The 23,958-nt window shown below is 46.2% G+C and overlaps 1 protein-coding gene across 1 annotated transcript in view; it reads left to right on the top strand.

Annotated features, from left to right (window-relative positions):
• The window catches only part of INSR (insulin receptor), a 103,911-nt gene that overhangs the window by 72,264 nt on the left and 7,689 nt on the right, over positions 1–23,958 (top strand). The window contains exons 7-20 of the mRNA XM_077805414.1: positions 57–183; positions 4,652–4,902; positions 6,008–6,175; positions 7,400–7,601; positions 12,258–12,532; positions 12,801–12,943; positions 15,897–16,056; positions 16,856–16,955; positions 17,872–17,939; positions 19,153–19,382; positions 20,821–20,931; positions 21,044–21,203; positions 22,200–22,329; positions 22,578–22,712. Coding sequence (XP_077661540.1) covers positions 57–183; positions 4,652–4,902; positions 6,008–6,175; positions 7,400–7,601; positions 12,258–12,532; positions 12,801–12,943; positions 15,897–16,056; positions 16,856–16,955; positions 17,872–17,939; positions 19,153–19,382; positions 20,821–20,931; positions 21,044–21,203; positions 22,200–22,329; positions 22,578–22,712 — 2,260 coding nt within the window. The remainder of the gene's footprint in view (positions 1–56; positions 184–4,651; positions 4,903–6,007; positions 6,176–7,399; positions 7,602–12,257; positions 12,533–12,800; positions 12,944–15,896; positions 16,057–16,855; positions 16,956–17,871; positions 17,940–19,152; positions 19,383–20,820; positions 20,932–21,043; positions 21,204–22,199; positions 22,330–22,577; positions 22,713–23,958) is intronic.

Here is a 23,958-nt window from a genome sequence, read left to right as displayed (position 1 = left end):
AACCACTTCAGTTTTAAAATAAAGTAAAAAGCAATATCCTTTGTCTTTTGCTTTAGGTGAAAATGAATTGCTGAAGTTTTCGTTTATCAGAACATCTCATGATAAGATCCTACTAAAGTGGGAGCCATACTGGCCACCTGACTTCCGTGATCTCCTAGGATTTATGCTATTTTACAAGGAAGCGTAAGTAGGGAAGTCTGTACAATAACTCTGGGGAGATGCCAGCTCATATGATCCCAAGCCACGCAGTCCCCTGGTAGCTCTGTGTACTTCCACAAACTGTTTCTGACCTCAAAGAGCAGATTTCAGACCAATCACTGTTACCACTGTTTAATTCTTGTAAATGTGTAATCATTTCACGTAACTTCCCAATGTCACTTTACTGCTGCACAGGTGCTAATTACGATCCCTGCGTTAGCTGTGTTGGGTACAGTCAAAATACTCCTCTAAAGAGTAACTAAAAAATCAGAAAAAAGAAAAGGAGTACTTGTGGCACCTTAGAGACTAACAAATTTATTTGAGCATAAGCTTTCATGAGCTACAGCTCACTTCATCAGATGCATTCAGTGGAAAATACAGTGGGGAGATTTATATACATAGAGAACATGAAACAATGGGTATTACCATACACACTGTAATGAGAGTGATCATTTAACGTGAGCTATTAACCAGCAGGAGAGCGGGGGTGGGGGGGAACCTTTTGTAGTGATAATCAAGGTGGGCCATTTCCAGCAGTTGACAAAAACATCTGAGGAACGATTTGGGGTAGGGAAATAAACATGGGGAAATAGTTTTACTTTGTGTAATGACTCATCCACTTCCAGTCTCTATTCAAGCCTAAGTTAATTGTATCCAGTTTGCAAATTAATTCCAATTCAGCAGTCTCTCGTTGGAGTCTGTTTTTGAAGCTTTTTGTTGAAGAATTGCAACTTTTAGGTCTGTAATGGAGTGACCAAAGAGATTGAAGTGTTCTCTTACTGGTTTTTGAATGTTATAATTCTTGACGTCTGATTTGTGTCCATTTATTCTTTTACTTAGAGACTGTCCAGTTTGACCAATGTACATGGCAGAGGGGCATTGCTGGCATATGATGGCATATATCACATTGGTAGATGTGCAAGTGAACGAGCCTCTGATAGTGTGGCTGATGTGATTAGGCCCTATGATGGTGTCCCCTGAATAGATATGTGGACACAGTTGGCAATGGGCTTTGTTGCAAGGATAGGTTCCTGGGTTAATGGTTCTGTTGTGTGGTGTGTGGTTGCTGGTGAGTATTTGCTTCAGGTTTGGGGGCTGTCTGTAAGCAAGGACTGGCCTGTCTCCCAAGATCTGTGAGAGTGATGGGTCGTCCTTCAGGATAGGTTGTAGATCCTTGATGATGCGTTGGAGAGGTTTTAGTTGGGGGCTGAAGGTGATGGCTAGTGGCGTTCTGTTATTTTCTTTGTTGGGCCAGTCCTGTAGTAGGTAACTTCTGGGTACTCTTCTGTCTCTGTCAATCTGTTTCTTCACTTCAGCAGGTGGGTATTGTAGTTGTAAGAATGCTTGATAGAGATCTTGTAAGTGTTTGTCTCTGTCTGAGGGGTTGGAGCAAATGCGGTTGTATCGTAGAGCTTGGCTGTAGACAATGGATCGTGTGGTGTGGTCTGGATGAAAGCTGGACGCATGTAGGTAGGCATAGCGGTCAGTAGGTTTCCGGTATAGGGTGGTGTTTATGTGACCATTGCTTATTAGCACCGTAGTGTCCAGGAAGTGGATCTCTTGTGTGGACTGGTCCAGGCTGAGGTTGATGTTGGGATGGAAATTGTTGAAATCATGGTGGAATTCCTCAAGGGCTTCTTTTCCATGGGTCCAGATGATGAAGATGTCATCAATGTAGCGCAAGTAGAGTAGGGGCGTTAGGGGACGAGAGCTGAGTAAGCGTTGTTCTAAGTCAGCCATAAAAATGTTGGCATACTGTGGGGCCATGCGGGTACCCATAGCAGTGCCGTTGATTTGAAGATATACATTGTTCCCAAATGTGAAATAGTTATGGGTGAGGACAAAGTCACAAAGTTCAGCCACCAGGTTTGCCGTGACATTATCGGGGATAGTGTTCCTGACGGCTTGTAGTCCATCTTTGTGTGGAATGTTGGTGTAGAGGGCTTCTTCATCCATAGAGGCCAGGATGGTGTTATCAGGGAGATCACCGATGGATTGTAGTTTCCTCAGGAAGTCAGTGGTGTCTCGAAGGTAGCTGGGAGTGCTCGTAGCGTAGGGCCTGAGGAGGGAATCTACGTAGCCAGAGAATCCTACTGTCAGGGTGCCAATGCCTGAGATGATGGGGCATCCAGGATTTCCAGGTTTATGGATCTTGTGTAGCAGATAGAATACCCCAGGTTGGAGTTCCAGGGGTGTGTCTGTGCGGATTTGTTCTTCTGCTTTTTCAGGAAGTTTCTTGAGCAAATGGTGTAGTTTCTTTTGGTAACCCTCAGTGGGATCAGAGGGTAATGGCTTGTAGAAAGTGGTGTTGGAGAGCTGCCGAGCAGCCTCTTGTTCATATTCCGACCTATTCATGATGACGACAGCACCTCCTTTGTCAGCCTTTTTGATTATGATGTCAGAGTTGTTTCTGAGGCTGTGGATGGCATTGTGTTCTGCCCGGCTGAGGTTATGGGGCAAGTGATGCTGCTTTTCCACAATTTCAGCCTGTGCATGTCGGCGGAAGCACTCTATGTAGAAGTCCAGTCTGTTGTTTTGACCTTCAGGAGGAGTCCACCCAGAGTCCTTTTTTTCTGTAGTATTGGTAGGAAGGTATCTGTGGGTTAGTATGTTGTTCAGAGGTGTGTTGGAAATATTCCTTGAGTCGGAGACGTCGAAAATAGGATTCTAGGTCACCACATGTTCGTGGGGGTGGAGGGGCAGAAGGAGAGGCCTCGAGATAGGACAAGATTCTTTTGCTGGGCTAAGCTCATTCAATTCAGCACTTGTTATAGAAGCCGTAGATTTTGTCACCTCTCCATTTGCACTGAGAAGTGGGGTATTTCTGTTCCCTTTCAGACTAGAGCCATTTTAAAAAAATCAGGGATTTCAAACTGGCTCTGCTGAGGCTGACCGCAGTTGTTCTGAACTAGAGCTCAACCCCCACACCAGAATTTCTGTGAGATGTGGTAGGCATTCACTGGTCTGTGGGCTCAAATCAAAGCCTTTGTCAACAGGCAGAAAGCTAAATGAATTGATGACACCAGAGGTAAAATAAAGATTTCACAAAATCCCTTCCCAGGCAACTGCACTCCCTTTCATGAACTCAGAGCTCTGAGCTGTCCCATGGTAGGGAGCCCTTGCACAGCTCATGAGCTGGAGCTTACTTGGGGAGCTAAAATGCATTTTAAGGAATGGTACTTCTGGACCCTCTGACTGGAGACGACTGCACTTCTGGAAAGGAGCATTTCCCTGTGTCCTGTCGAGCAGGAGAGAGCTCTATAATACTTAATTTAGAAAAAATTGTTTAAACAGTAAAATTTGACTGCCTCAGTTTAGCTGGTAAGAAAGTAGGACTGGCCAATATGACTCAGTGCTTCCCAAGGAAGGTGACTTCCTGCTGAACTCCCAGATGATGAATATTTCCTTCCCTATGTGCCAGATGTTCTGTAGGGACTACCTCTGCCATGGCCCATCTCCTGCTCGCTCCTTGGGGTTAGATTCTACTGTGGCTGGAGGAATATCAGTCTTTCTTGTCTGGAATGGTTGTAGAGCCCGTGCCCCTGAATTCTGTTTTTAAAAAACAAACCAGCCCAGATGTGAGAAGGCTCTGGGATTCCTGAGCATCTTTGGGCTTCTTGAGTGCTGCTGTGTTGTTGTTTCAGGTGTAGTTAGTGACAAGAACTAGTTTGGATCCTGGTGAGAACTGTTCTTTCCCCACTGGGTTCCTCAAGCAGCTGTTCTGAGCTTCCCTATAACAGATCAAGTTACAGGCATCTTTGTCTGATTGCCATTTCATTCCATTCTCCTAAACCAGCTGTAAATCATTGGCTGTCCTTTAGCAGAGCGGCAGACTGAGTAGGGCATCGTTTGGGACAGGCTGTATGAACACAAGGACAAAGGTCTGTCTCCTTATGTTGAGAAGCAAGAGTAGAACTCCTCATTTTTGTTTGTGGAGAAGCTTTGGGTTCTGGCTGTCTCCTGCTTCAAGGCATCAGGAAATAATGCCCATTCCCCCTATCCAGCCCCACTCACTGCTAGGTCATTGCACCATGGGCTCAGCGGGTTTGTTTGAGGTTGTTGCATTTTCCTTTACCTGCAACTTCCTTGGTGGCTGCTGCAGTGAGAGTAGTGTTCTGCAGACCAGTGATTTGCTCTGGCTTGGTAAATCCTGTGTCTGTGGAGCAGTGACTGATGATGATTTGTGGCCCCACTAGACAGCTGGATGTCAAGATTCCAGGGTTCCCGACAGACTTCCTGGACAGACTCTCTTCACCTCTCTGTGCCTCAGTTCCTCCAACTGTAGGGTGGGGCTAATACCTGTGATGCTCTGTTTGTAAAGCTCTTGGCAATCCTGTGATAAAGGATTATCATGGTCTTTGGTGTTTCATATCTGTTGTGATTATTTCCTAAAAATCTGCAGTTTGGATTCTATTAATGTGTGGCTTTTGTCCTTCTCTTTCCCTTGAAAAAGTCCATACCAGAATGTGACGGAGTTTGATGGACAAGATGCCTGTGGATCAAATAGTTGGACAGTGGTTGATGTTGACCCTCCCCCCCGGTCAAATGAGCCTAAAGCGCAGGCCCAGCCAGGGTGGCTCCTGCGGGGGTTGAAGCCATGGACTCAATATGCTGTGTTCGTTAAGACACTGGTCACCTTCTCGGACGAACGAAGGACATATGGCGCAAAGAGCGAAATTATCTACGTCCAGACCAATGCTACTGGTGAGTGCTTTCCGATTAATGTCCCCTTGCATATGGCAAGGAAAAACATACCCACCAAACTCCTTGCCTGAATGGTTCTCTCCACTGGCGCTGTGTGCCAGAATATAATTCACCCAGGCTCCTCGTTCATTCTTTGTGCATGAGCATGTTCACATGCTGGTATAACCCTGCTGCAGTGTGATCGTGTGCCACTGAATCTCGGGTGGGGGAGGCCTGAATTTTTTTCCGTGCAGGACATTTCTCCCTTCATTTCTGTTTATTTGCCTGGTAAAGCAAACTGTTGAATCAGGACAAACCAAGTAATGTTGGAAAAAGGCAAGTCCTAATGTTCTGAGGCCTGGTTGGAAGACTATAAGGAAATAATATATGAGGGAATGACCCTTCACAGGGGAGAGAGCTGAATTAAATCCCTATAATTACTTACTTAAGTGCTGGCAGTGTGTGTTTTCATTGTGCAAAACACACAAAATATAAAGATAGTCCCTGTCCAGAGAAGAGACAGGTGACATCAGGTGCGTTGGGAGATCCAGAGTAAGATTTTTTTCCTTCCCTTATTGTGATGATGATTATCAATAGTGAGATCAGGACCTCGGTTTGTGTGTGCTTCCTTCAGGGGGCAGTGGGAGGGCTCCAGTTTTGTGAAAAACGTCGATCACCTGTACCAGATAATAGGTGAGACTGGTACTAGCACTGCCAGGAGTCCTGTGGGGAGGGCAGGGTGGTTCTGATCCTCCTGTCTCTAAGGTGGGGCTGGCTGAGCGGGGTAACACAGTAACTTTCAATTCTGGGAACCCCTGCAGATGGTCGCAGGACAGACGGTTTGGGGGAAATTCCAGACTGGCAGGGTGTTGGGATCACTCTGCAAAAAGTAACTGGGTGGTGGAAGCCAGGGCGTGATCTGCTTGGTTGTAGGCTGGCTGTTGGTGTCAGGGCTGTGAGCCATAGCAGCATAGCACAGAAGGCACCCAGAGTTGCAGGGCAGGCAGTGACACAATCCGTCCCTGGTCTGGGTTGAATCCCAAAGTATCACAACAATTCTTGCCTTGTGTTCCAGGTCTCTTTTGGTACAGTGATGTGAGTGACTTCTGTGTCTTTCTCCCTTCAGTTCCCTCAGTCCCATTAGATCCAATATCGGTTTCCAACTCTTCATCCCAGATCATTCTGAAGTGGAAGCCGCCCTCTGAGCCAAATGGGAACATCACACACTACCTGGTGTTCTGGCAGCAGCAGCTGGAGGACAGTGAGCTTTTTGAACTCGACTACTGCCTGAAGGGTAGGTGCCCATTTTGCCCATCCTGCATCCTGGGTTTAACATTCAAGCTTCTGGGCTCTGCTAGTCTCAGACTAGCTGTGGGGTTTCTTTCTCTGCCACGTGGAAGGTGGGTGGGACACAGGATCGTGATGTGCTAGTGGATGATGCTCTTGGAGCACACAGTGATGTAGCCAGAGCTTTTAAGGCTGTATTCTCCCACTGTCTTTTGCACTGACCAGGTCGTTATTGCCAGGCCCGCCATCAGAGATCACGAGGAATGGCTGGTTGGTTTGTTGGTTGGTTGGTTGGTTTGAACACAGTAAAATCAGATGTTTTAACCCTTCTGGGATCTGCCTTCTGCTCTTGCTTCTCTTAATCTGGGTAACCAGTTTTATCAAAGCTAATAAGAGTGAGATGAAATATTGTTGGCCTTCTGGAGACTTGGGGTCAGATTATTCTGATATGTAACCCCCTCCGTGGCTTCTAGATCTGTCTTGGGGCTAAAGAGGTTTATTGGTGTCTTTCTAAGAGTCATGACACTGCAAGCACAGATTGGGGCCAAAGGCTATTTCACATCTGCAGACCAGAGACTTCCAGACACAAGATGTGAGAGGACTGGCTGTCTGAATGTTTCATGAATCCAGCAGTAACCCCTAGTTACAGGTTATAATCTTCTCCCCAGCTGGCAGTCATGTTAGAAGCCCCTTTTGGCTACAGCTAACAGGAGTATGCTGGGCTTAATCCTAGTTTGAAAGCCAGCGTAGGCAAGCCCTTAAACGTGTCACCAGTGAACAGTGCCCTGCTGTCTTGCTGCATGTGTCGTAAACATCCACTGAAGTGGTGAACTCTACCTCACCTAGGACCCTACTTCTAACCTCTGGTCTGCCAATCTGTACACCCCTTTCAGGACTGAGGAGGGCATCCGCTATGTTGTATGCTGGCCCAGCGTGGCTAAGCGGAGCTGACTTAGTGTTCGGAAATTCATTGGACTGGCGCATCCATGGCAGGATGGTTCACTGCTGCTGGTATAAATGTGACAAGCTGCCAGCCAGGATGCTGCATCTGGATTTCAAGGCTCCATGGGAGAAAGAGACATGCCAAAAGGAATGTCAGCTCAGTGGCCTTCAAGGAATAACCTGGAAATAGTTCTGACTTTTTTGATCTATGTGACTTAAACTGCTGTGCCAACCAGCTAGTGACTTTTGCAAGATGCTGTGTGTGATCTAAGAATCCTTTTCTCCATAGGACTAAAATTGCCGTCGAGGACTTGGTCTCCTCCTTTTGAATCTGAAGACCCTCATAAATATAATCAAAGTGAAAACGAGGACATCAGTGGGGAATGTTGTTCCTGTCCAAAAACTGACTCTCAAATACAGAAGGAGCAGGAAGAGTCTGCCTTCCGCAAAATGTTTGAGAACTATCTCCACAATGAGGTGTTTGTCCCCAGGTAACAAACCCTGCCGCTGCTGCTGTGTTTAGTTGGCTTTGGGGTGGGGTAATGTAAATTGACAAAGTGAAACCAAAGACTGAAGGCAGGGTTTGGTCGTGTTGCCAGTCGCTCCAGGGCACTATGTCAGACAAGGATACCTACAGGGCTGTCCAGAGAAATATCTGGACGGATACGTGGCTGAGAGTGGTGAAACTAGAACTCGAACAACTGGTGTTACCTCAGATTTGGGAAACCCCCGTGTGCTGCCTGATCTCGGCATTCTCCTCAACCAGACCTCATAAGCTGAGAAATCTCAGTGAGCTATTAAAAAACTGGAAGCTTATTTAAACTCATGTGATGCCAGAAATGGCTGTTTCTTCTGCCTGAAACTTTTTTGCAGCTTTTGCGCAATAGCCACTTAAAAATAAAAGAAGAAAAAGGGAAGTTTACCATGCCACAACCTTGTCTTTTACTGCGGTATTTGCGGTCTTCCCTGTACTTAGCATGGGAAATACCTCCAATACCATGAGGAATGTAACTGCTGTGGGTGGTAAATGGCCTGTTTTGAATGGCACACACTGTCACATTAAGTGACGTTGAATGTGTTCGCACTTCATGTGAGTTCCAGAGAATGCACTATGGGAATCAAGTTGGGGTTGGTAGTAATTTGCTCTCTAAACTATCATAATGAGTTTCAGGCATCAAATCTGTTCTTTGCTAGTTGCACTTAACCAGAAAATATTTATTTGCAGCTGCCTGACAAAGGCCTAGCTATGACAATGAACACTTTTATTAAAAGTGCAGTACTAAACAGCATTCCTCTCTGTGAGCCTGAGTAAGTAATGCCTGCCATTGGCACATGGAAGCATCTGCAGAGTCCCTTATTTTTCTATTTCCTTGCTGCTTGTGCCGTGCAAATGAGCAGGTTTCAGTGCGAAATGTAGAGCTATAGTGGGATTGCCCAGGACTCTGGGTACTCAGCAGCCAGAGAAGATACAAGCTATTATAACATAGGCAATATCCTCTTGATCTAGGCAAACAGTTCTTATAATGTGATTTTTAATTTTATTGTGCAGCCAGCCCAGGATGCTTCTCAGGCCAATTTCTGGGGTATGTATTCTAAGAAGAAACCAATAATCACGATACCACCTTGTCAGCCTGCTAAGGGAGTAACCTCCAGCCCTGTTACATTAATTAATTTACTAACACAGGGCCCCTTCATTATCATAAGCCAGCAGCAGACACAATTCTCCTGACACGCAGTCTGCCTGCTAGGTTGCCTTTTATGATGGGTTTCAGCTTGTGGCAAAGTGAATTAGAGGTTGTTTTGCTGCTATTTCTTGTATGCCAATCTGCTCCGGGGCAACTTATCCAAGGTCTGGCAGCAGAATAGGATAGGTATTTAATTCCATATCTCATTTCTGCCGCCGCTAACTGCCAATGGCCTCCTCCCTAACAGCATTGCTGAGACCCTACTTGAAAGCAGAGCCTGCTTGGTCACGAGAGGGCCCTTGTAGGAGACTAGCAGGAGGCTTGTGAAATTGTGCAGGGATGTAAGCAGAAGGTGGAAGGGGTAGTAAAGAGGGGCCCATCTCCCCACTGATTGCCTCCCTGTCTCATCTCCTCACTTCCTGTTGGCTCTCCTTGCTTCCTTTCAGTTTTTTTACTCCTCCTTTCCCCTTCCCCGTTTGTTACAGGAAACCTGTTCCCCAGGCAGTGTCTGTGCCCAAAGCCATGCCCTGCCACAGACACACCCAGCCAGCCTGAATCCCACTGCTTCGCTCTTCTTTTTCTGACCCAGTCTCAGAATTTGGGCTGGGAAGAAGTGTCACAAGGACTGCTCCCTGGCCAAGTGCAAGGCAGACTGAGTGGGGGTGGGGTGGGACTTGCGTAGAACTTGTAGCTAACTTCCTTTTACATTGATAAAACAGGCCTGGGATTTCTTAAGGCACTGCCTTCCCATAGCCCCCTTCCTAGTCATCAGTAGGGAACTTTTCACCCCAACTGCGAGCTTCGTGACTTCCTCTTGCAGCTGAACAAAGTGGTGGTCACAATCTGATGTTTTGTTTCTTCTTTATTACGTTGTTTGCTCTTGTACTGGAAAGAGTTTCACACAGGGATGAGCAACAATAAGGAAGAGGCTTCAAAAGCAATTGGGAAATGAGAGCTCGAATGTGGGTGGGTGTGGGGAGTATGGCATCGGAAAAAAATAGAGCAAGGCTCAAATGCCCCCTCCTCATGAAGGCTCGCCTCTGAGAGAGGGCTCTATGGCTGCTACTGAGCCAATAAATTCTTCTGATTCAGCCAGGGCCATCCCTGGTGGGTGTTCCCGGGTGTCCCCCTCCTCTGGGACTGAGCACTCTCCCACAGCGCTGCTAGACCCAGCCTCTCTGGGGGACAGGGAAATCTGGGAATGGAGACCAGATCTGGGTATTTCACATAGCAAACCACTGAAGCCACCAGAATAGCCTTGGGTTGTATTGAAAAGAGAGGCTGGAATGACAGCAAGGAGAGCAAAGAGGATTTAGCAAGGGAGTTGCCTTAAATCTAGGAAGGGATAGTTAATTATTTTTGTCAAGATCCAAATGTATTCGTCAAGGTCCAGACTCCAGAGGAAAAAAACCAAACAAACCAACAACAACAATAAGAAGTAGTAAATAAAAAGGCTTTGGGGTCTGTCTTGCGGTCCATATTTGGCCCGTGGTCTGCCTATTGACTACCCCGATCTAGGACAATAAAAGACTTGGAGTTCTTGACTTTGCAGCCTCAGAAGCTTTTCGTATTCTCTAGCATTTTAAGAGTTCTTTCTGTATTTTTCCATTCACAGCTCTAGGCGAGAGGAGAGTGCCGAGTAGCACAGCTCTCATCAGGGATATTATTGTTGTACTTGTGAAAAACAAAAACAATCTCGGACTTGGGAAACTGCTGAGTCAGCACTTTGTAAACAGTGGGGACGAGTTAAATTGTGAAGTGTAAAGAAGATTCTAGTTAACCATAAAGATTCCTTGGGGTGGGTGGGAGATGATCTGTTTTTTATTGTGACCTAGAATTGCATCTTTGAACTCTGCCTTATTGTTAGAGGGCACAGTTCAGAGCAATGCCCAGACTGGGAGAACAACAACTTAAAAAATGGTTTGTCTGGAGTTAATTAGTAATTACAGGAAGAGAAATCTAAAGCCGAGAATGTGCTGTGCTGAGCCTGCCGTTTGGTGTCACGTTCTCTCTTGCCAGTGAATTTGTCCGTATTACTATGCAAAATATAATGTTTAATATTTGACGACATTTTAGATCTGCTTTCAAAGTGGTTGCATTTGTTTTTTCAGAAAAATAACATCAGGGAATGGAACTGAGGACTCTAGGTAAAGACCTGACCCCTGCAATCACCTGCTGCAATTTTAGTTAGCCAATCATGTGCTTGATAGTCTGAGGGTGGCAGTGGAAAGTTCAATTCAGCAGCAAAGATTTGCTTCAACAGCTTGTTGCATTTGTAAACTCTGGAGATGTCCATAGTGCTGGTTCCTTTCAGATGACTCAATAGCAAACATCACAATTGTTCCCTTTAACATGTGATTTGGATTTTAACTGCCTCGTAACAGAGTGATCAAAAGCTCTGACTGCGGGAAACGGGGAACATGGATTCCCCTCGAGCAACTGACATTGGTTGTTTCTGACATGGCTTGGATCCCCCAATTCGCTCAGAGTTCCCAGCCTGAAATTCCTAGTTGCAAATGCGATCACAGGATTCAAACACTGCGTGTAACTGTCTTGATTTAACATAATTTTAAAAAAAATGGGGGGGGGGGAGAAATCGGGCTGGTGCTTGGTGCTGAATTCTAGTGAAACAAAAATGTCCCCTTTTCTGGTTTGGAAGTTAACTAGCAGCTCTCTCTTACAGTATGGGGGACTGCCAAAGTCTTGTCTGACAACTTGAAAGTCACAACAGCAAGAAGTTGAAGTAAATCTGCTAACTAATATACAGTAATTTGAAAGAAAAACTTCAGTTAACCACTACTGAATGTTACTAATGTGTGCGATGTGAGTCTGGCAGTACTGGGATCTTTGTTTAACTTTATTCTTTAAAATGTTGAAAAGAACATTCAAGACCTGCTTGGTGTGAAAGGGTGAAAATTCTCTTCATGTACAAAACAGAGACTACAGGTCTCAGAGTAGTGGACATACTCGAGTGAGCCATGAAACCAGTCTTATGAGTTTTAAATGGAATACGTACAGCACCCAATATGCTCAAACTCAGGGGTTAGGACATGATCCCATATGGTCAAAGCTACATTAAATGCAGGGTAAAGTCTTGAGTATTGCAGTCTTGTTAAGGCAGCATCCTACCTCTGTGGAACCCAGAGATTAGTAACATTGTTATGTTCAGCTGTGCTGAATTGGGAGAACTTGAGTCGTTGCATACTTTGGCCTTAGCTTTTATTATTTCCGTGTACAGTTATGAAACAAAGGTAGATCAAGACCACAGGCACCACTAAAAGGTAGCGTTTCTGCAGAGACATTGAGACGGGGGTTAGAACAAAAAGTTCTGAATTTTGTAGTTTGTGCTGCATTATAAATGAACTCTACTTGCATTTGAGTTTTCAGATGAACTCTGAACTCCCAGATAAATATGTTTGAGCTAAATATGGTGAATAATTTCTTAAATGTATTGTTCTGCAGGCCATCACGAAAACGAAGAGATCTTGGCAGTGTGGCTAATGCCACTGTGGTGGTACCCACCATCCCATCTTCGCTGAATACCTCCTCTGCAATAGCACCTGAAAATGCAGAGGAACAGAAACCTTTTGAGAGAGTTAAGTCTAAGGAGTCCTTGGTTATCTCAGGTCTGCGGCATTTTACAGGATATCGCATTGAGCTCCATGCTTGTAATCATGATGCCCAAGAATCCCGGTGCAGTGTCGCAGCATATGTTAGTGCCAGAACCATGCCAGAAGGTGAGTTGCCTTTACTGAGCTTTGATTCAGGGGACTCTAATATTTTTAAATGGCAGTTTTCTCGGTGTGTTAGCTGCATTTCAGAAAATGCCTTGGGAATCTCATGCTGATGAACTGGGCTGTACCTATTGCTAATAAATATCCCTGTTCGGTGGTTAGACGAAAAATCTGACATATTGGGTTGGGTCAGGTGTGCATTTTGTAAAATATTTTAGAACTTAAAAAAAGCTTTTTCTAAACATAACTTTGTAAAATCCGTTGGTCTCAGCAAAGGCGGATGACATCGCTGGTCCAGTTACCCATGAGCTGGTGGAAAAAAATGCTGTTCATTTGAAGTGGCAGGAGCCGAAGGAGCCGAATGGGCTAATTGTGCTGTACGAAGTGAATTATGGGCGTCTTGGGGAGCCAGAGGTGAGAGCTTCTTTCATTCAGCCTCTCCATAGGTGGTACTTGAATAGGTGTGCACTTCACAACATGGGGAGATAGCTGGTAGCAGCAGCTGGGAAGTTAAATTTGCATATTCCTACATTCCTTGGACTCAGCTCCTCCATATCAAGTGTTGGGATAAGATCAGAATTGAGGCTGTTGGAAGCAGAGCCCACCAACTGCCTCCATCACTATTGGTTCGGCAGCTTTCTTGGTATGGACACATTAGAATGGAAGACCAGTGAATTCCAAAGCGTGTGTACCAACGAATGCTGTGACGCAGCTGGCAATCGTGTGGGTGCCAGAAACTTTGGTGGCACAAGCAGATTGCCAGTGATGGACGTAAACTGAATATAGCAGCACCCCCTTTAAAGAGCTAGCCAGAATGCGATCTGGATGTTGCTCAATCTTCAAGGAGACCACATCCCTGTGGGATTTACCATGATGATGAAAGTGCCCTGGAGTGTCTCTCTCCCTGCTAGTGACTGGCTGCAGCTATGCACTCCCCTCCTGTAGGAGTAACATGGAGCACAGCTCTGCCCATAAGGTGGATCACTATAACTGCAAGGGAGGACTGGCTGCAGGAGTTCATGGAAACCCAGCTGTGGAAGTTCTGTTTTGCATGATGGTGCTCCAGAAATGCAAGGCAGCCCACCCTGCCCTATTGTTCTAGTTTGTCTGGTTGCTTTTTTGCATGAACTTATCAGCCACTCCGGCAGAGAAATGTGCCCAGCCTTACCCTCTGGGAGTGTGTTCCATGATGATGGAAAGCACTACAAATTGGTGTCCTCAGCATGAATCTCTCATTTGTTAGCCTGGTGCGGGAATTTCTGTAGGGATTTTAGTGCACAGAAAGCTATGGAAACGATATAGATGTAAATCTCAGCTGCTTATTGCGAAACAATTAAAATAATAGCTCAAGGATATAATAAATGGCAACCCTGACCCTGCAGCCTGAACTGCATGGGCAGACCCCAATGCCTGGGCAGGGTTCCAGTGGGGCTCTGCATGGGTGGAAGGGTTTGCCTACCGCGATCAAACGGCAGAATTGAGGCCCAGTACAGCAAATGGCATGCGTCCCACATGATCTAATACTACTTAACAATGAGAGGCAAACCCAGGATATACCGTTATAATGGGGAAGATCGGAGCATTCCAACACACAATTATTTGTCTCTTTGCTGTTCGGGGAACTGTGAGGGGAGAGTCCTCATGCTAATAACCTTTAAAAGGTCTCCGTGGGAGGACTTCATTTGAAATAGCTTGTGATTTAGCTTTTGTTTTCCTTTGGTTGCTTGTTGTAGCCCTGTGCTTAGTATGAGCTTCCTTCTTGGGTGATCAGCAGAATATTCCACTTGCAGAATTAACCTTTGGACTAACAAAGCTGTTGTTCTCATTTGTTTTCTTGATCTTTGGGCAACATGTTTTTATGGCTTTTCTTTCTTTGCCTTTCAAATCCAACTCTCAGGGTGATATGCAGCCCTTCCCTCCCTGTAGTGGGCTGGGTATGTGCTGAGATTGGTGAATGATTTCATGAATAAATGGTGTTAGGAATAAACTACTGCTAGTCACTGAATTTCTTTGGGTGTTAAATATCTGCCTAAGTTATGAGCTGGTAGGAAGGCTGAAGTCTTGGCCTCTCTAACTCTCCCGCCCTTTTGTTTGTTTAAGAACTCTTCTTTTGGTGTTTTGAATGTTGATTTGATGCCAAATGAAAATCACCATTAACCAGGGTATTAGAATTCTCATCGGCTTTCATAGGAAACTGCTCACTGGCTGTAATACATCATTATGGTGTTAACTGAAATACATGTAAAAGCACCCAGGTGTTAGTGGTCTAAATAAAACCCCTTTCCAGACATCCTCCTGGACAAAGGCAGAAGGACCCTGGGGACTCATGGCGCTCTCCTGTTCTGACTTGCAGTAAATATATTTGATTGTGTATAAACAATGCAGGTGATAAGCTGCCATCCTGTGCTCTGGCTGCCTGCCCACTAGCGTGTTCAGATACATAGCAATGTCTGCTCTAGCAGACTCTGAAATCCACCCCAAATGCCAGAATTGCTCTCAGTTGTTACGTGGCCCAGACTCTCCACCCAAGTACAGGTGCTGGAAAGCTTAACTAATCTGGGCTCTGTCAGTGAGCTGTAGGTGAGGGGAGACTCCAGAATGTGGGGATAACCCTCGCTAGCAGCACCCACTTATTTACATCCCATTGGCAGAGCCAGCCCCCATGAAATCAGGTCCTGAGCAGCTTAGTGCTTTAGAATTTATAGTGTAAGCCCACCACCTGGAATCCCACTTGGAAACGTGCAGGGAGCCAGCACTGATTATGGTGCTGCACTTCCTCTTCCCCGGCGCCGGTGTCTGGGGGAGCGCTGCGGAACAGCCATGGCTCCAGGTGAGGAGGGCCTGGATGACTGCAACAGGGGCTGCACATCAAGGAAGTGCCCGTGCGTGTTTCACTGGGCACGGGGAGAGAGCAGCGCTCTCGGAGTAACAGCCTTAGGGAGGCCAGAGCTGGGAGCTCATAATTGGGGGAGGGATAGCTCAGTGGTTTGAGCGTTGGCCTGCTAAACCCCGGGTTGTGAGTTCAATCCTTGACGGGGCCATTTAGGGATCTGGGGCAAAAATTGGGGATTGGCCCTGCTTTGAACAGGGGGTTGGACTAGATGACTTCCAGAGGTCCTTTCCAACCCTGATATTCTATGATTCTATAATCCTTGGTCACAAGTTGCTATTTCCAGCATCATCTCAGTCTCCCTAGACACCGGGCTGTTGTGCTGTTCCCCCTTTCTATTGGGGTTCAGCAGGGGCTGGACGGGGAAGATTTGCAGATTAATCTGTGGAAGGGAGGTTGGTTGTTACAGGCCTCCTGACTGTGCTGCATTCTTCAAGAGGCAGTGAAGTAAAGCTGTCATTTTCCATCCTCCTGCAGGAGGCACACTACTGCGTTTCTCGTAAGCAGTTTGCTAATGAACAGGGCTGTAAGTTACGTGGACTACAGCCTGGAAACTACAGCGTCCGAATCCGAGCCACCTCGCTGGCAGGAAATGGGTCGTGGACAGAGCCCACATATTTCTATGTGGCTGATTATTGTGAGTTCACTTGCTCAATGTTTTAATAGAAATCCAGGCTATTCTCTGGAGCGGGGAGCACAGCACAGAGCAGGGGCCCTGGAATAGAAGTGCATGGGGAAAAATATGGTGATCTGGGGATTACAAGTGGCAAGCGCATTAGAAAAACTTGACAATCAGTCTCTTAAAAGCTGGTCTATTTCCTTCACTTATTTGTTAACGCTGAGGCCACAGTTCTGGGTGGCTGTGCATTGCTTGCCTACGGCTTCGGGGCAAAGCAAACGGCCTTCCTGTGTGTGAGCTTAGAAACCTCTGGAAATGGGCTGTTTGAAACTGAAGAGCCGCCTTCTGCATTGAGTTGAATAGCGAGAAAAGGACCCCCATCCACTTTGTGTCAGAAATGGCTTTGCTCTGCACTTGAGTTTGGGAGCGCAAGAAGGCAGTGGAAATGGGAGATTGTTTGGGAGCCACCTCTGGTTGTATTCAAAGTTCCCATCATCAGGGATGTTGATAAGCACTTCGATTTGCCCGCCTGTGACATGAATTAGCCAGCTAGCTGGATTGTCTGCAGCCGTCAAAGTGCTGAGGCGCTTGCCAATCTTGTTCTGGGTGGAGCAAAGCAGGTTTGGATAGGAAGAGATTCCTGCTTTGTGCAGTGTTGGGCCAACTCTGGAGAGCACCTCTGAGTCCTGTCACTTTGGCAGAATCTCCCCCTGGACTCATGGGTGTGCAGGTGTTTCAGGGGGGATTTCAGTCAAGAAAAGACTAAACTGCTTGGAATCCCATGTAACACCTCTCTCTCTCTCTCTCTCTCTCTCAGTGAACCCTCAGTCTAATATTGCTGTTGTTGTTGTCCCAATCATTTTTTCCATAATAATTGCTGGAATTATTGGAGCTGCCTACGTATTTGTGAAAAAGAGGTGGGTGATGTATATAGCTCTAAGCAGAACAACAAAATGTTTTTCCAAAGAGGGACACTAGTAGTTTTCTGTGGCTTTATGAAAGAGGTAACAGATTTTAGCAGAACAGCTAAATGACTTATCTAGGACATCTTCCTTTTGGAGATCTGAAGTTCAGGGGCTGTTATCTGTCCTGTGCTTTGGGAGTTGTTTTAATTACATGGCTGCATGTAGGCTCTAAGGGCATGTCTACATGGCAACTAGACACCTGCAGCTGGCCCACGCCAGCCGACTCTGACTTGCGGGACTCAGGCTGCAGGGCTGGTGGAGCCCGGGCTCTTGGACCCCGCGAGGTGGGGGTCCCAGAGCTCAGGCTCCAGTCTGAGCCCAGAAGTCTACATAGCAATGAAACAACCCCATGAGCCCAAGTCAGCCCCACAATCCCTAAGGCAGGGGTGGCCAACCTGAGCCTGAGAAGGAGCCAGAATTTACCAGCGTACATTGCCAAAGAGCCACAGTAATACGTCAGCAGCCCCCCATCAGCTCCTGATCCCAGCGCCTCCCACCCACAGCCCCGCCAGTCAGCACCTCCCCCTCCCTCCTTGCATCTCCCGATCAGCTGTTTTGTGGCCTGCAGGAGGCTGGGGAGGAGGTGGGAGGAGCGAGGGCATGGCAGGCTCAGGGGAGGGGGCGGGAAGGGGTGGAGTGGGGGCAGGGCCTGTGGCAGAGCCAGGGGCTGAGCAGTAGCACCCCCTGGCACATTGGAAAGTTGGCACCTGTAGCTCCAGCCCCGGACAAGGAGCCAAATATTAACTTCTGAAGAGCCGCATGTGGCTCTGGAGCCCCAGGTTGGCCACCCCTGGCCTCAGGTGGCAGAAACACGAGGCACAAAACTGTAGAAATACTGAAACTTTATATGTATCTGTCTTGCTTCCAGACAAACTGAAGGACCAACGGGGCCACTGTATGCATCCTCTAACCCGGAGTACCTGAGTGCCAGTGATGGTGAGAGCATGCTGCGGTTCTGACCATTCCAGTGCTTCACTGGGTTTTGAATTGTGACTTGGGAAACATGGATCAACTTATAAAAGCTTAAAAGATGTTCTTGTCCATTCCTGGGTGGGAAAATACTACTACTAGAGCAATTCTAGGGTAGAGAGGAGGAGCTCAGTTAGTTTAAAAAAAACAACCACCCACCTTTGGGTTGGTAATAACTATTGGGAAGTGGTGTGCTGTTAACATGCTCGCTACTTTGCAGAATAGGAACATAAATAAGGTGATGCTGGGATTTTTACTGCCTCTCTTGGCTGTTGTATTTCTCCAGGTTTTTTTGCTCAAGAATCTCTGGTACACTGATGCTTTTCAAAGAATATCTAATGGGATCACAGTCAACACCTGCATCTTTTGCATGCCTCACATTTCTCAGGGCTACTCTGTGTAATCCACTGAAAAGGGTTTGGAAAGGAGTTTCCTCCCTTTCCTGCTGTAGGAATGCCTGTCAGCTTAGACAGTACACTGTATTTAAGCAAAGTACTGTGCATCCAATTTCATTGTGTTAAGGGGAGTTAGAAGGGGGCTGTTCACTGAAGCAGTCATGTTTGTCCTCTCGCCCAGGCTTCTGCAGCACAAGGCTGACAGTCTGAACACAGCAAGATTATTTTAAGATGTTGAGTTTTAGAACAGTATCTTTGTATCCATTCTTTGTTTATATTTGTTATATCTTCGTGGAAAGTGAGCTCAGTACGGAATATTACATCCAGTACAGGAGCGGGACATGGGTGTTTGAACTAGTGAATGTGAATGCTGGATGTCTGCTTGTGGATCATAATCCCCCTTTTACCTGCATTGTGCGCTTGCAGCTGCATTCTGTCACTCACCCTGCAGATTTTCCCTGGCACACGCTTTGCAAGACTCAGTCCTACTGTCTGTGGGACAGACGCTCCTCGCCTCGCCCCTGGTGCAGACATTTGTACCGGGATAAAGTGGGTATGCAATACTGCTGTCTGATTAGGCAGTGTTTCACACCCACCTTGCTCAGGTGTAAATGGCTGCACAAGGCAGGGGGTGACTTTGGCCCCCAGTCTCCAGACCAGCCCCTGTCTCGCTGAGGTGGGAATAGTGTCAAGGCCTGGGTGCTCCTGTCTCCTGTGCCTGATTGCAGAAACCTCTCTCCAGTAACTGCTCTGCTCATTGAGAAATGTCTTTCTCCACATGACAGTTTATGTGCCCGATGAATGGGAAGTCCCACGAGACAAGATTAACCTTCTCAGAGAGCTCGGGCAAGGCTCCTTTGGGATGGTGTATGATGGGATAGCCAAAGACATAGTGAAAGGGGAGCCAGAGACTCGGGTAGCTGTGAAAACCGTTAACGAATCTGCCAGCCTCCGGGAGCGCATTGAGTTTCTGAATGAAGCTTCTGTAATGAAAGGGTTCAGCTGCCATCACGTGGTAAGTGAAGTTTCTCTACAGTAAATGACTTGCTGGTGAAAATCCCACCTTCGAACTAATGTCTCTTTAGTGCTTTATAATGCTAGAGGATCTGGCTGAAAAAATGATTGAAAGGGAAGCAAAATCCATCAGTGAGAGAGACAGGCAGCGTCTGGAAAATTCGTCTTCCTGTATAATTTTCCTTGTGCTCTTTCAAACCCCCACTTCATGACAGGGCCCCATGTCCCGTGACAGCACTCTGGAATCTTGCTACAGAAGTGTTGGTGTGACCAGAGTGGGGCCAGCTGTGGTCACTCAACTAGGGTGAACTGCAAAGAATGGGGAAGACAAACCCCACAGAGTGGTGGATATTCCAATACTTAGATTTACCAAGCCAGCATAAAACTGCTTCTTTATTACCTTCCTGGTTACTCAGAAGTCCAGACAATACAGTTCCCTTAAAAGTGATCCAGCCTCAGGCCCCCATCCAGGTACCTAAGTCAAATATGATGATTTCTGTAAATCTTATTTCATCATATAAATGAAAGGGTTCTACTAGTCCCTAAGGATCAGACACATCACCTCCCAGGTTAATGAATGCTTCAGATCTTACCCAAATACACGCTACAGCCAATTCTTAATAACTAAACTAAAATTTATTAAAAAACAAAAGAGAGAGAGTATGATTAAAAGATCAATATATGTACAGACATGAGTTTAATCCATTGGGGTTCAGATTCCTAACAGAGATGGTGAGCTTTGTAGTTGCAAAGAGTTTCTTTAGAATTCAGTTCATAGGTCATAGTCCAATGTCCAGATCTCTCAGGGTATACAAGCATAACTGGGATCTCAGTCTTGCAGCTCAAACTTCCCCTGATGAAACCTAAGCAGATCTGAGATGACAGAATCAGGACCCAAGGGTCTTTTTATACAGTGTTCTAGCATCCACTTGACCACACATTCCTGGCTAAACAACAGGCTTTTGATGTAACCTTTTGCTTTCTAAACACCACCAGTAATTAGTTACACAAATTAACATAGGGCAGTTTATCCATTAGGCAGTCTATTGCCTTCAAAGAGACATATAGAAAATGACATTATTTTACCCAAGATTCATCCAAATGTTAATATTCCCTTTTGATCTCTGAATCAATATTTATAGTGACAGACAGGAACTGTCTGTTTACGGGTAGCATCTAAGATACACACAATTAGTATTACTTCTAACAATATAGGTTTGCATTTCAAAGTTCTAGCCTATTTACCATGAATATCCCTAATTATCATTTGCATACCTTTCTAACATAACTTTAAAAGTGGGCTTTGAGTCATTCAGCCTGCAAGCTGTTTAACCCTTTCTAGCCATGTGTCACCGTTGGTTTCATTGTAAACTCCATTTTCACAAATGTGCCATGCCCAGGCACAACGCTAAGGGAGAAATACCATTTCTGTTTTTCAGGTTCGCCTCCTAGGGGTGGTCTCAAAAGGACAACCCACACTGGTTGTCATGGAACTGATGGCACATGGAGATCTGAAAAGTTACCTTCGCTCCCTGAGACCGGATGCTGAGGTAAAGGTGGGAGAGAAGCGATATTGGGGGGTGGGGCGTGGGTGTGGGCGTGGGCGTGTCATACAACAGACTGACTTGCTTTGGTCTTTAATACTTTCTGACTTAACTTCAGAATAACCCTGGCCGTCCCCCACCCACTCTCAGAGAGATGATCCAGATGGCTGCAGAGATTGCAGATGGTATGGCTTACCTGAATGCCAAAAAGTTTGTCCACAGAGACCTTGCAGCCCGTAACTGTATGGTTGCAGAAGATTTTACTGTAAAAATTGGAGGTATGTAATGTGTGCTTCAGATCTAATACTAAGCTTTAACTGTTGAGGAGGTTCTGTGAAATCCTAGACTAGTGCTACAAAGAGCCAGCTGATCTCCATTGATTTTTAACTGGCTTTAAAGTTCTTCACTAAGGTGAACTTCCTTTGCCCAATATCTTTTCCTGTTTCACCTGTCTTGCAGAAGGACCTGCAGGCACTTTGGTAAGTGGATTGTTGAGGTGAGCCTCACTGCAGCATCTACAGCTTCTACTGAAATGCAGTTAATAACTTCTTCTAATGAAAGCTCCTTAGGGAATGTCATATTATTTCTTGCTTCCATGAGAACTGTGACGGAGAAAGTATCCTATTCATGGAGCATAAACTAAAAGTTAAGGACTGCTAAAGATGTAATTAGGCCCAAGGACTAGTTTTTATGGAGTACAAACATCTAAAACGAGTTCTTAACACCAGTTAAGTTGACAAAATTTAAAAATAATCCAAAGCCCCCTCAAAGCCTCCTGTGGCCTGAGGCCAGCCATCTGGAATTTCAGGCCAAAAGGAATTCTGTTTTCATCAAGAGTGGGAAGAGATCAGTCAAAATAGGGGTTAGTTACAACTGTGACAGTTTCCATTCCAGTGGAATGGTACCATGGCTGCATAATAGTTTAGGAAGAAGACTTGGGGGGAGCGGGGAGAAGGTGGAAGGTGCTCAGCCTCTAAATACTCTCAAGATAGCAGCATGACTGAAAGTTGGGGTGTCATAGGTGGAGTAATTGGGCAGCAAGACAGACTCCAAGGCAAGTGACTGTGGTTCCCACACTGCAGAGATCCAGGAGAGGATTGTGGAAGACACCAGTGGAATGAAGTAGGAGGAGTCCAGCGCTGTGGGTGCCTGACCCCGCCTTCTGTGCTGGTGCACACGGTGTTAATGTGCATGTGTTACAGAAACCGGAGTCTTTTCGGCAAGTGGCAGGGCTGGACTGGGCATTAGTAATACATCCTAACTTCTTTTGTCAGATTTTGGCATGACCAGAGATATCTATGAGACCGACTATTACCGTAAAGGAGGCAAAGGGCTGCTGCCTGTGAGGTGGATGGCCCCCGAATCTCTAAAAGATGGTGTCTTTACTGCTTACTCAGATGTGTGGTAAGTTGTATTCTGCATTCCATGATGAATTGTAGCAGGATTCCTAAAAGTGACATGGGTGACTTGATCGGGGTGGGGGTGGGGGTGGGGGGCGGTAAGTTCTTCAGAGAACAGGAAATTATATTTTAAAGCAGCTTCTTAAATATATAGTGCATCTTCTAAAATCTTCCTGCCCCAAAAGTAAGCTGAACATTGTTTTTTCTAGATCATCAGTATCAGTCTGATCAGTGGTTCTGGTCTTTTCTCAGGTCATTTGGAGTTGTCCTTTGGGAGATAAGTAGTTTGGCGGAGCAGCCATACCAGGGACTCTCTAACGAACAGGTGCTAAAATTTGTAATGGATGGCGGATACCTGGATCAGCCAGACAACTGTCCAGAGAGATTGTAAGTATTAGAGGCGGGTGGGAACTGTTATGCTTCTTTGGTTAAGGTATGGCCACTTAAGGTGGCTGTAATTCCACCCCCTTCCCACCCTGATGAATGGGGGGAGCAAAGATGAGTTTTGAGAGCCACCTGACAAAGAAATGTTGTCACCCCATCCTGAGTGACCCAGAGATGAAGAGGAGAGTCAAGGGCAGCCCAGGAGACTAGAAAGGAAAGCCAAACTAAACTGGGCTGTATGATCATAAGAAGAGAAAGTGCACACCAGAGGGCATGAAGGCCAGAACATGGGGAAAGTCTAAAATATAAATAGGCCAAAACGAAAGGCGTCTCCCATCGCTGCGTTTTAATGCACAGTGATTCACCTCTGCAGAGTAATGTGCTATGTAGGGCTGTGCTTGCTTCTCTGCAGTTCCTTCCAAGTGGCTGTAAATGCTGGGGAGAGGCTCATGAATCAAAAGGGGGTGGGTGCTCCAGCACTGTAGAAGCTGTCTGCAAATCAACACCTGCCTGGCTGACCCCTGGTCATACGTCTGTGTTAGACAATTCCACCTGGTTTGCTTCTAGGCAAGAGTGGTGGCCACTTTCCATGGATTAACTTTCAGGAATCCCTCATCTGGTGAATGGGAAGGGAGGGTGGAAAGTGTCTTGTCTTGTGCTTTTTCCTGTCTCTCAGGCATAGCAAGGGCCCTAGTTAGTCTGTCCTCTCCTGTGGTTTTGTCATCCATCAGCATTTTATCCTTGCCCAGCATGTGCTCAGTATTTGCTTCTGTAGCCAACCTCAAGGGAGCACTGAAACTCTCCTCCCAAATGATGGGAATAACAATGGGCTTAACCCCCTATGGCCACTCAGGTGGGGGTTACGAAGAGAGTGATGGTGCTTAAGATCTGGAGTGCTGAATGTCATGCTGCCAATAACGAGTCCTTCTAGAATGAAACTTGCAGGGTCTCAGATAAGTTGCTAGCCCCAGTGTTTAGTGTTAAAAATCGCAGTGGAGCTGTTTGTGTCCTGCTGCCCAAGTCTAGCCAGCTCTAGGCTGCATGTTGTCTGACGTGTTAGCCATCATCTTCCAGAGCCTGCATTTGAACGTGAACAGGACCTGGGCTGCCCATGGGAACAGCTGGGAGGAGGAGTGGCAGGGCAGGTAGAGATGCGAGGGATGGGGAAAGGGCAAACACTGGAGGTCAGAAATACAGGGAGGCTCAAAAAGAAAACCTCTTGTAGAGAGAGAGAGAAAACATTAAACAG

Source organism: Eretmochelys imbricata, chromosome 25 (genome assembly GCF_965152235.1).
Source record: "Eretmochelys imbricata isolate rEreImb1 chromosome 25, rEreImb1.hap1, whole genome shotgun sequence".
Lineage (NCBI taxonomy): Eukaryota > Metazoa > Chordata > Testudines > Cheloniidae > Eretmochelys > Eretmochelys imbricata.
The sequence above is the reverse complement of the archived record's forward strand: the minus strand, read 5'-3'. Positions and strand labels throughout refer to the sequence as shown.